The sequence below is a fragment of the Bos javanicus genome, chromosome 13 (genome assembly GCF_032452875.1).
Source record: "Bos javanicus breed banteng chromosome 13, ARS-OSU_banteng_1.0, whole genome shotgun sequence".
NCBI lineage: Eukaryota > Metazoa > Chordata > Mammalia > Artiodactyla > Bovidae > Bos > Bos javanicus.
The window spans coordinates 43,035,150-43,048,295 of NC_083880.1; the positions used below are offsets into that span (position 1 = coordinate 43,035,150).

At 40.2% G+C, this 13,146-nt stretch overlaps 1 protein-coding gene across 6 annotated transcripts in view; it reads right to left on the reverse strand.

Annotated features, from left to right (window-relative positions):
- Window positions 1-13,146, reverse strand: part of TASOR2 (transcription activation suppressor family member 2) — a 67,891-nt gene that overhangs the window by 25,849 nt on the left and 28,896 nt on the right. For 5 of the 6 annotated variants that reach the window (XM_061436459.1, XM_061436458.1, XM_061436461.1 and 2 more), the window contains 5 exons: window positions 10,814-10,905; window positions 8,142-8,279; window positions 7,869-7,999; window positions 7,768-7,787; window positions 7,566-7,665 (listed from right to left, as the gene is read on the reverse strand). In XM_061436459.1, coding sequence (XP_061292443.1) covers window positions 7,566-7,665; window positions 7,768-7,787; window positions 7,869-7,999; window positions 8,142-8,279; window positions 10,814-10,905 — 481 coding nt within the window. Of the gene's footprint in view, window positions 1-620; window positions 720-7,565; window positions 7,666-7,767; window positions 7,788-7,868; window positions 8,000-8,141; window positions 8,280-10,813; window positions 10,906-13,146 lie in introns of those variants that run through there. The other variant, XM_061436463.1, reaches the window with a different exon arrangement.

The following is a 13,146-nucleotide window of genomic DNA, read 5'->3' on the forward strand; positions in this document are numbered from 1 at the left end:
TATGTTCACATTAACTGAATGCATGCATTTTCGTTATAACCAAAATATCCATAAGTGTGGAATAATTATGTATTCTGGAATGGAATGAGAATCTTCTAGAAATTATACCACATAAGAGTTGAAAGCTTTCGACAATACAGGACTGCCTACCATGCAGGGCCACATAAAGAACCACATCTAGACTAGCACCATTTCCTTCTTTAAAACTTAGTTAGAAATACTTGTACACTTACGGATACCTCCTTTTCCCCCTAAATACTTCTCTGTGTGCACTTTTAAGAAAAACATTTCCTTCTATAACCACACACACACACACAAAAGATATACCCATCTGAATGCAGAGATCCAAAGAATAGCAAGGAGAGATAAGAAGGCCTTCCTAAGTGATCAATGCAAAGAAATAGAGGTAAACAATAGAATGGGAAAGACTAGAGATCTTTTCTAGAAAATCAGAGATACCAAGGGAACATTTCATGCAAAGATGGGCACATTAAAGGACAGAAATGGTATGGACCTAACAGAAGCAGAAGATATTAAGAAGGCATGGCACTAATACACAGAAGAACTATACAAAAAAATATCTTAATGACCCAGATAACCATGAGGGTTTGATCACTCACCTGGAGCCAGACATCCTGGAGTGCGAAGTCAAGTAGGCCTTAGGAAGCATCACTAGGAACAAAGCTAGTGGAGGTGATGGAATCCCAGCTGAGTTATTTCAAATCCTAAAAGATGATGCTGCACTCAATATGCCAGCAAATTTGGAAAACTTCAGCAGTGGCCACAAGACCAGGAAACGTCAGATTTCATTCCAATCCCAAAGAAAGGCAATGCCAGAGAATGCTCAAACTACCGCACAATCACACTCATCTCACACGCTAGCAAGTAATGCTCAAAATTCTCCAAGTGAGATTGGTATGTGAATCATTCAATAGTATGTGAACTGAGAAGTTCCAAATGTTCAAGTTGGATTTAGAAAAGGCAGAGGAACCAGAGAACAAATTGCCAACATCCGTTGCATCATTGAAAAGCAAGAGAGTTTCAGAAAAACATCTATTTCTGCTTTATTGACTACTCCAAAGCCTTTGACTGTGTGGAACACAACAAACTGTGGAAAATTCTTAAAGAGCTGGGAATACCAGACCACCTTACCTGCCTCCTGAGAAATCTGTATGCAGGTCAAGAAGCAACAGTTAGAACTGGACAAGGAACAATAGACTGGTTCCAAATTGGGAAAGGAGTACGTCAAGGCTGTATATTGTCACCCTGCTTATTTAACTTATATGCAGTGTTCATCATGCAAAATGCCAGGATGAATGAATCCCAAGCTGAAATCAAGACTGCCGGGAGAAATATCAATAACCTCAGATACACAGATGACACCACCCTTATGGCAGAAAGCAAAGAAGAACTAAAGAGCCTCTTGATGAAAGTGAAAGAGGAGAGTGAAAAAGTTGTCTTAAAACTTGACATTCAGAAAACTAAGATCATGGAATCTGGTCCCATCACTTCATGGCAAATAGACGGGGAAACAATGTCAGACTTTATTTTTTTGGGCTCCAAAATCACTGCAGATGTTGACTGCAGCCATGAAATTAAAAGATGCTTGCTCCTTGGAAGAAAAGCTATGACCAACCTAGACAACATATTAAAAAGCAGAGATATTACTTAGCCAACAAAGGTCCATCAAGTATGGTTTTTCCAGTAGTCATGTATGGATGTGAGAGTTGGACTATAAAGAAAGCTGAGCACCACCGAAAATTGATGCTTTTGAATTATGGTGCTGGAGAAGACTGTTGGGAATCCCTTGGACTGCAAAGAGATCCAACTAGTCCATCCTAAAGGAAATCAGTCCTGAGTATTCATTGGAAGGACTGAAGCTGAAGCTCCAATATTTTGGCCACCTGATGCGAAGAACTTATTTACTGGGCAAGACCCTGATGCTGGGAAAGACTGAAGGCGGAGGGAGAAGGGGACAATAGAGGATGAGATGGTTGGGTGGCATCACCGACTCAATGGACCAGCTCTGGGAGTTGGTAATGGACAGGGAAGCCTTGCGTGCTGTAGTCCATGGAGTCGCAAAGAGTCAGACACGACTGAGCGATTGAACTGACTGAACTGATATAACCACAAAACAATTAGCAAACTCAAGACATCAACGATACAGTACAGTTCTTTAATCTACAGCACTCACTAAGGTACCTGGTAACAAGAGAAGGCACTGCTTTTTTCTGGTTCAGAATCCAATCCAGCATGACACACGACACTTATGTCTCTCTCATCTCCTTCAACCTGCAACAGTCTTCATCTTCACTGACCTTGATATTTCTGAATAATACAGGCCATTTACTTTGCAGACTGTCCCTCAATCTGGGCATGTCTGATGTTTCCTCCTGATTAGACTGGCAGGAACACCACAGACATGATATCGTGTTATTCTCTGTGCATCATGTCATTCTCTGTGCGTCATGTCAGGAAGCTCCTGATGTTTATTTCTTTCCTGGTGATGTTACCTTATCCACTGAGTTAAAATGCGCCCGAGGTCAGGGGCAGCAGCCGAGAGGAGCAACCCCACGTCCAAGGAGCGGTGGCTGCGCAGGTGCAGGAGGGCTGAGAGGAGCTACTCCACGTTCAAGGTCAGGAGGGGCAGCCGTGAGGAGATACCCCACGTCCAAGGTAAGAGAAACCCAAGTAAGATGGTAGGTGTTGCAAGAGGGCATCAGAGGGCAGACATACTCAAACCATAATCACAGAAAACTAGTCAATCTGATCACACAGACCACAGCCTAACTCAATGAAACTAAGCCATGCCCTGTGGGGCCACCCAAGACGGACGGGTCTTGGTGGAACGGTCTGACAGAATGTGGTCCACTGGAGAAGGGAATGGCAAACCACTTCAGTATTCTTGCCTTGAGAACCCCATGAACAGTATGAAAAGGCAAAATGGTAGGATACTGAAAGAGGAACTCCCCAGATAAGTAGGTGCCCAATATGCTACTGGAGATCAGTGGAGAAATAACTCCAGAAAGAGTGAAGGGATGGAGCCAAAGCAAAAACAATACCCAGTTGTGGATGTGACTGGTGATAGAAGCAAAGTCTGATGCTGTAAAGAGCAATATTGCATAGGAACCTGGAATGTCAGGTCCATGAATCAAGGCAAATTGGAAGTGGTCAAACAGGAGATGGCAAGAGTGAACGTCAACATTCTAGGAATCAGCAAACTAAAATGGACTGGAATGGGTGAATTTAACTCAGATGACCATTATATCTACTACTGTGGGCAAGAATCCCTTAGAAGAAATGCAGTAGCCATCACAGTCAACAAGAGAGTCCGAAATGCAGTACTTGGATGCAATCTGAAAAATGACAGAACGATCTCTGTTCATTTCCAAGGCAAACCATTCAATATCACAGTAAACCAAGCTTATGCTCCAACCAGTAATGCTGAAGAAGCTGAAGTTGAATGGTTCTATGAAGACCTACAAGACATTTTAGAACTAACATGCAAAAAACAGATGTCCTTTTCATCATAGGGGACTGGAATGCAAAAGTAGGAAGTCAAGAAACACCTGGAGTAACAGGCAAATTTGGCCTTGGAATATGGAATGAAGCAGGGCAAAGACTAATAGAGTTTTGCCAAGAAAATGCACTGGTCACAGCAAACACCCTCTTCCAACAACACAAGAGAATACACGTGGACATCACCAGATGGTCAACACCGAAATTAAATTGATTATATTCTTTGCAGCCAAAGATGGAGAAGCTCTTTACAGTCAGCAGAAACAAGACCGGGAGCTGACTGTGGCTCAGATCATGAACTCCTTATTGCCGAATTCAGACTGAAGAAAGTAGGGAAAACCACTAGACCATTCAGGTATGACCTAAATCAAATCCCTTATGATTATACAGTGGAAGTGAGAAATAGATTTAAGGGACTAGATCTGATACAGTGCCTGATGAACCATGGACCGAGGTTCGTGACATTGTACAGGAGACAAGGATCAAGACCATCCCCATGGAAAAGAAATGCAAAAAAGCAAAATGGCTGTCTGAGAAGGTCTTACAAATAGGTGTAAAAAGAAGAGAAGTGAAAAGCAAAGGAGAAAAGGAAAGATATTCCCACTTGAATGCAGAGTTCCAAAGAATAGCAAGGAGAGATAAGAAAGCCTTCCTTAGTGATCAATGCAAAGAAACAAAGCAAAACAATAGAATGGGAAAGACTAGAGATCTCTTCAAGAAAATTAGAGATAACACGGGAATATTTCATGCAAAGATGGGCACATTAAAGGACAGAAATGGTATGGACCTAACAGAAGCAGAAGATATTAAGAAAAGGTGGCAAGAATACACAGAAGACACAGAAGAATGGTACAAAAAAGATCCTCATGACCCAGATAATCACAATGGTGTGATCACTCACCTAGAGCCAGACATCCTGGAATGTAAAGTCAAGTGGGCCTTAGGAAGCATCACTAGGAACAAAACTAGTGAAGGTGATGGAATTCCAGTTGAGCTATTTCAAATCCTGAAAGATGATGCTGTGAAAGTGCTGCACTCAATATGCCAGCAGATTTGGAAAAACTCAGCAGTGGTCACAGGACTAGAAAAGGTCAATTTTCATTCCAATCCCAAAGAAAGGCAATGCCAAAGAATGCTCAAACTACCACACAATTGCACTCATCTCACATGCTAGTAAAGTAATGCTCAAAATTCTCCAAGCCAGGCTTCAGCAATACATGAACCGTAAACTTCCAGATGTTCAAGCTGGTTTTAGAAAAGGCAGAGGAACCAGAGATCAAATTGCCAGCATCCGCTGGATCATCGAAAAAGCAAGAGAGTTTCAGAAAAACATCTATTTCTGCTTTATTGACTATGCCAAAGCCTTTAACTGTGTGGATCACAATAAACTGTGGAAAATTCTTCGAGAGATGAGAATACCAGACCAGCTGACCTGCCTCTTGAGAAACCTGTATGCAGGTCAGGAAGCAACAGTTAGAACTGGACATGGAACAACAGACTGGTTCCAAATAGGAAAAGGAGTACGTCAAGGCTGTATATTGTCACCCTGCTTATTTAACTTATATGCAGAGTACATCATGAGAAAAGCTGGGCTGGAAGAAGCACAAGCTGGAATCAAGATTGCCGGGAGAAATATCAATAACCTCAGATATGCAGATGACACCACCCTTATGGCAGAAAGTGAAGAGGAACTCAAAAGCCTCTTGCTGAAAGAGAAAGAGGAGAGTGAAAAGTTGGCTTAAAGCTCAACATTCAGAAAACTAAGATCAGGGCATCTGGTCCCATCACTTCATGGGAAATAGATGGGGAAACAGTGGAAACAGTGTGAGACTTTATTTTTGGGGCTCCAAAATCACTGCAGATGGTGATTGCAGCCATGAAATTAAAAGACGCTTACTCCTTGGAAGGAAAGTTATGACCAACCTAGACAGCATATTAAAAAACAGAGATATTACTTTGCCAAGAAAGGTCCGTCTAGTCAAGGCTATGGTTTTTCCAGTGGTCATGTACAGATCTCAGAGTTGGACCGTGAAAAAAGCTCAGCGCTGAATAATTGATGCTTTTGAACTGTGGTGTTGGAGAAGACTCTTGAGAGTTCCTTGGACTGCAAGGTGATCCAACCAGTCTATTCTAAAGGATATCAGTCCTGGGTGTTCATTGGAAGGACTGATGCTAAAGCTGAAACTCCAAAACTTTGGCCACCTCATGCGAATAGCTGACTCAGTGGAAAACACCCTGATGCTGGGAGGGATTGAGGGCAGGAGGAGAAGGGGACGACAGAGTATGAGATGGCTGGATGGCATCACCGACTTGATGGACATGAGTTTGAGTAGACTCCTGGAGTTGGTGATGGACAGGGCGGCCTGGCGTGCTGCGGTTCATAAGGTTGCAAAGAGTCGGACACGACTGAGCAACTGAACTGAACTGAACTGAGTTAAAATGCCATGTGCAGCTTCTTCTATTATAAGGTCTGTGTTTTTTCCTTTGTGAAATATGTAAATTCCATCAAACTTCCACCTACTTTATCAAGCCTCCATTGATCATTATGATGTTGCCAAAATGTGATTTCCTAATTTCATCACTCTTTCTACACTTACTGCTGCTGCTGCTAACTCGCTTGTCGTGTCCGACTCTGTGCAACCCTATAGACGGCAGCCTACCAGGCTCCCCTGTCCTTGGGATTCTCCAGGCAAGAACACTAGAGTGGCTTCTACACTTACTAGTTGTACTCTGTACAACTACTGAGCCTGTGTGCTGCAGCTCCTGAAGCCTGCACTCCTAAAGCCTGTGCTGCTCAACGAGAGAAGCCACCACTATGAGATGTCCCAGTACTGCAACTAGAGAGTAGCCCCCTGCTCACCATAACTAGAGAAAGTTGCACAAAGCAATGAAGGCTCATGCAATCTAAATAAACAAACAAACATAAAACTTCTAAAAAGAGCCAATAAAAAGAAAATTATTTCTAATAGAACACTAACTTTCACTTTCTATTTCAGTTAAAGCATATCTAACTTTCAAGGGGTTTGGGGGCAAACTAAATAGATTAAACAAAGAAGTATCACAAGATACCCAGGGAAAAAATACTGTAATTCATTATCATATAAATACATGTAACAGCTCCTCTAATACTACCTTAGGAAAATCATGTGAAAATTAGATTCTGCATATCTTAATAAAAACTATAATAGAATTAAGTGGCTATAATCTGCATCTGTTATCTAGGCAAGTACAATTTGTTTCTCACAGAAAGTCAAACTTCTAGCATTAAGTAAATTAATTTAGCCTGAGAGTTTATTTTTCCACAAATGGATTAAGATGCTAAAAATTTTAAAGTGATTTATCAAAGTTTATAAAACTAAAAAGTAGGGACTTTACTTTGCCAACAAAGGTCCATATAGCCAAAGCTATGTTTTTTTTAGCAGTCATATATAGACGTGAGAGCTGGACCGTAATGAAGGCTGAGCACCAAAGAACTGATGCTTTTCAACTACGGTGTTGGAGAAGACTCTTGAGACTTCCTTGGATAGCAAGGAGATCAAACCAGTCAATCCTCAAGGAAATCAACCCTGAATATTCATTGGAAGGACTGATGCTGAAGCTCCAATACTGTGGCCACCTGATATAAAGAGCCAACTCATTGGAAAAGACCCTGATGCTGGGAAAGATTGAGGGCAGGAGGAGAAGGGGACAATAGAGGATGAGATGGTTGGATGGAATCACTGACTCAATGGACATGAGTTTGAGCAAATTCCAGGAGATAGTGAAGGACAGGGAAGCCTGGCTTGCTACAGTCCATGGGGTTACAGAGTCAGACACAGCTTAGCAACTGAGCAACAATAAAACTAACTTATTCCAAAGCAAAGGTCAGATTTAGATTTGAATTTAGGTCTCTTGTGTCACGGCCCTGTACTCTATACATCTCCTGAAGAATAACCTAAAACCAAGTATAGCTGGTATATTTCATACCAGTGCCAACAAGCAGGACCTCAAAATGAGAACTGAAAACTTAGAGAAGCATTAGTAAAGGGCATTAATTCAACACTTACAGTTGTTTTGGAACTGCTGTACCATAGGAAGACCAAAGAGTTATATCACACAGCAGACAGCCTTGTATAATTAATTTCCCTTTCCATGGAGAGATGAGAACTGTAAGAAATGAGGTTAAGAAAGAAACTGATTATTTTATTTTTGAACAAAACATTTACTTAGAGAAAAAACTAAAAAAAAAACAATTAAATAATTTCTTACCATTTTCTCTGAGTTCAAGTCTGGGGGGGGGAAAAAGAAGCATTTTTATAAGAGCAAAGAAAACAAATCCAGTAAAACAAAGTATGCACATAATTACTTACATGCTTTTATGATCATGGGCTGGTGCTGCCATCTTTTTAGGTTCCCTGTACTGAAAAGCTACAATCAGGTAAGGACAGATCTGTCTGGGTCGCTCAGTAACAGTGCTGCCTGAAAGTTCATAGAGGTAATACTGAAAGAAGAGAAGTATTATGAGGATAGCACTACAGAATTCCTCATGTATCAAGTTTATTTCAACCCTACCCAACCTCCAAATTTAACTCATTAGATTCAGAAAAGTATCTTGCAAATGATTTATTCCCAGGTGACTATACCTGACTCAGTTCAAAGGTGCGAAAATGACTTGTCTTGTGAGAAATCTTGTTAGTATTTGCAGCCACATGGCAGTCATAGCCAGAAGATGGGCTAGTATAGTTAGCTGTATAATTCTCAGACACAAACTTGACTTTTCCCTAGAATGAAAATATTAAGACTAATCAAATATCTTCAAATAGGAATAATTTTACTCTAGGATTTATTTTAAAATAGTCTAAATAAAGATGGGGATGTGTTTTGACTAACAGTACACTGTGTTAAGAACTATGGCTCTTAAAAAATTATCTTAAGACCAACAATAGTTTTAATTATCCATGAACCCCATTACATTTGTATTTAGCCCTTCAAGTTTTTTGTTTTGTCACAAACTCTGATATAATTTGGCATCTTTCTTAGGCAAACATCCACAGCTTTTTTCATAGTATTAAAGAAGTACATGAATTAGCCCAATTTAGGAGAACCATTCAACTAGAGAAGGAAATGGCAACCCACTCCAGTATTCTTGCCTGGGAAATTTCATGGACAGAGGAGCCTGGTGGGTTATAGTCCATGGGGTCGCGAAGAGTTGGACACAATTGACTAACACTTTAACTTAACTTTATTTCTTTAAAAGAGAAATTACATAGTCCACCAAACAGACTCGCTATTCAATATATATTGAATATATATATTGAATATATTCAGACTATATCATAAAAGATGAAAAAAACTAAAATGTCAAAAGATGAGTTCCAAACTGAAGTATTAAATTATAAACTGTAAATTGCTGCTGCTGCTGCTAAGTCACTTCAATCGTGTCTGACTCTGTGCGACCCCATAGACAGCAGCCTACCAGGGTCCCCCGTCCCTGGGATTTTTCCAGGCAAAAACACGAGTGGGTTGCCATTTCCTTCTCTAATGCATGCAAATGAAAAGTGAAAGTGAAGTTGCTTAGTCATGTCCGACTCTTCGCGACCCCATGGACTGCAGCCCACCAGGCTCCTCCATCCATGGGATTTTTCCAGGCAAGAGTACTGGAGTGGGGTGCTACTGCCTTCTCTGTAAATTGTAAATTAGAGACCAAGATACTCCTTTCCAGCAGCACCCAGTAAACCAGCAAGGAACAAAAGCCCAGTAAAGCACTTCACAGGCCAATAGCCCTGATTACTCAACAGCTGACAATGTTTTTCACTATGGAATCTCTTCATTAAGGGGTATGTATCTCCCAGAAAAAGGAAAAAGAGAACTGTTGAGTTAGTTTATCATGCAATAAAAGGTCATACAATGATTTTAAAAGCTATCTTGAATAACATAATGACATAACATGAAAAAAATGAAAATACACCAAACAGGTACCAAACTGAGGTACAAAATAATAGGCAACTTTTATTTTTATGTTTACAAGATGCACTATTTAAATATATATATATGCTTGCTGTTAAGGTCCCTCCTCTTCAGCACTTGGACCACCAAGGACAATACTCAGAAGACTAATCACATGAGTGGTGCTCCAGTGAGCAGTCAGAACCTGCATCGTCTCCCCATCAAACTGGGCAGGGCTGGCTTCTGAGCAGTGAAGTAAGGAGGACTGAGAGCACATAGCCAGAAACTCAAAACTAAACAGCAGGGTCCGCCAGACAGGGTAGGGGCGTGAAACCAATGGCGAGGCACAATCTGACATAAAAAACTTGATATCTGAGCTGACAGGCATGTGGGCTGCAGCAGAACTACAGTACTTATCACAGAGCAGGAGAGGGAAATGTTAAAGGGGGAAGCAGCAGCTGGGAGCCAATAAATGCTACCTTCCCTTCAGTTCTTGGGGACAAATTTTGGAATATGGAGAACTCACACTCTTAAAAAATCAGTAGTGTTAGGTTTATAACCGAAGAACTTAGTAGGAATGCTAAAACAAAAGCACAAACAAAACAAGACCACAGAATATGTCCTCAAAAAATCCCCCGACCTCTAAAATTAGTTTTCCTACTATTTGAGTGAAAATGCTAATTGTGTGATTCACTTATACTGCATTATTTAAGGGAACTAAAAAATTTCTGAGATTATTAGTTATAGGTATCACATGAAGCTATGAACAAGATCTCAATGTTTTAGGATACAAAAATGCATAAAGATTTCTCATTTTGACAATTTAAACCAGAATGCTGCTTTCCAAATTCATCTCTTATAGCTGTATTATTTTGAAGCTTTAAGAAAAAAAATTCACAGATCATCTATTAAAATAGTAAAAAAAAAGCTTTATCCTTAAAGGAAAGCAAAGGGAGCAGTTATTTTTTCTGATTCTAAACAGCTGTCTCTGGCTGCTAAGTCACGTCAGTCGTGTCCAACTCTGTGCGACCCCACAGATGGCAGCCCACCAGGCTGCCCCGTCCCTGGGATTCTCCAGGCAAGAACACTGGAGTGGGTTGTCATTTCCTTCTCCAATGCAGGAAAGTGAAAAGTGAAAGTGAAGTTGCTCAATCGTGCCCGACCCTCAGTGACCCCATGGACTGCAGCCTTCCAGGCTCCTCCGTCCATGGGATTTTCCAGGCAAGAGTACTGGAGTGGGGTGACACTGCCTTCTCCATAACTGTCTTTGGCAAGGACTATGTTTAGCAAATGATCTGCAAAAAACATGATCAAAGACTGATAAACTTTCATTAAAAAAAAATTACACAGAAGCAAATTTAGGCTTTACCTTAATTAGATTAAAAATTACAACATAACCAGACTTCCCATGATACCAAGGTCTTGCGTGAAGATAGTCTGAGTATTTGGAAATGTACACACCTATAAAAGTATAAAAATAGATTAATTTACACTTTAAAAAGGCTGTTTACACATGGGTTACTTAAACTGAACAAGATGACACAAGGGACAAATAAAAGGTAACTTTAAAAAACTATTTTGAAAATGCTTACCTTTTAAAATCTATTTGAGATATTCTACAGGTATGGAAACATCAGAGCTAAGATAAAATATATCAGTTTGACAACCAATTTTCTATTTGGGTACAGTAACTGAAAAGGGATGAATGTATTACAATTTTGGAAAAGTCTCTTTTATTTTCCATGCAATCTTTCAGTGAAAAGGCCTGTGGTAATCTGATTCTCAAGTTATTTTTTCCAGAAAATCTCAGTAAATGTTCTTATTTAAGAATGTGTGCTGAGGTTTACTACACAACAGGTCTGTGCCAGGCAGCAGTGATACAAAGGGAAACAGAACAAGATCCCTGTCTTTAAGCAGCATGTCCTACTGGACTGTGAATTCTAGTCAGCAGAGGTTAGATATTTTTTGTTTACCACTGCAGCCTCATTACAGACCATTGCTGTTTAAAAGAGAAGTTGAGTCTCAAGCGGGGAGAGACTCCTGTAGGTTGAGGCAGGAGAGGATGATCCCTACACAGAAGCAGCAGTGAGAAAACAGAGGAAAGAACCCATTTCAGGGATATTCCTGAACTGAGGCATTGCTTGTGAAATAGAAAAGACAGCGGTGAGAACACAGATAGAATGAACCGAGTTATAGACATGTTGTCAGAAGACTGGATTCCAATTCCAAGTTCTTCACTTACTACTACTCCTAAGCACATGACTGAGTAGTGAGAGGATGGGTGTGGGTTAGAAATCACAGGTTTTCAGGAAGATTTAAAAAGACCCATAAACCTTTAAAACTGTAATATACTATAGTAATATAAAGGCTTACTTTCATATATTTCATTATTTTACTTGAGCCAAAAACTATAAACATACATATCCAGTAGTGCTTTCTTATCATCACCCCCAGCATGTGAAGAAGAAGAATGTGTATTTGTAGGAATAATGCAGCCTCTACTCCACCGCCTACTGAAACCAGGCTCTCAAAACATCAACAATAAACTCATGCAACTGTCACACAGAAAAATGGCCTTGATTTTTAGAGGTATAAGCTGAGGCATTTGCTTGTAACTCACTTCCACATTTTTCAGGAAAAAAAAATATTTTTAGACAAATGAAGAGAATTAATGCAAAACATTATCTGGTAAATGTAGGTGATGGGTATATACCATGCTGCTTTTTTCTACATTAGCATTTTTCATAATGAAAAGAAGGAGGTGTTAAGGAAGAATAGGGGAAAAGAAAAAAAGGTTTCATGTAAACTGTTATTTGAGTTGTGAACTTATCCTCTTTCATGTCCTTTAGGAGAGCTGAAGAGAAGTTTAAAAACATTTCCTACACACAGAGTTACCATATTAAGCCAGCAATTCCACTCCTAGGTATAACCCAGCAAAAATGAAAATACTTGTCCACATAAAGACCATATGTACAAGAATATACATACTAGCTTTTTTTAATAATAGCTAAAAAGTAGAAACGAAATGTCTACCAACTGCTGAATGGATAAAGAAAAAGTGGTACAATGGAATATTATTCAGTCAAAAAGTGAATCAAGTACATGCAACAACATAGAGAATCTCAAAAACACTAAGTAAAAAAACAGTTACTCACAAAAGGTCAGATACGATTCCATTTATATGGAATGTCTGGAATAGGTCAATCCACAGGTGCAAAAAGGAAAGCAGTGGTTACCAAGGCTGGTGAGAGGGGAGGTAACTGATGAAAACAGTCTAAAACTGACCGTGCTGACTGTTGCACAACTCTGAATGCGCTAAAAAAAACACTGAACTGTATACTTCAAATGGGTGAATTGTATGGTGAATTTTATCTCAATAAAGCTGTTATTACAAAGGGCCAGCAAGAACCTAGCCATGAAGCCCCATAGTCTTTCTCACCCCTGATCTCCAACTTCTACAGCATCTGACACTGCTAACACCCCTCCGGACACCTTCTGTTTCTTGTGAGACTCCACCTCCAGATTCTTCATTCACTGGACTGCTCTCAGCTCTTCCTCTTCCTGTCCTTGCCCCATGTCCCCATCCCTTGGTCCCATACCATCTAAATAAAAGTTCTGTTCTTCACCATCTGTGCTGCCCCATGTAACAATATCTTTGGCTTCAACTAACATGTACCCTCTGCCACCTTGAGCTGCAACCTC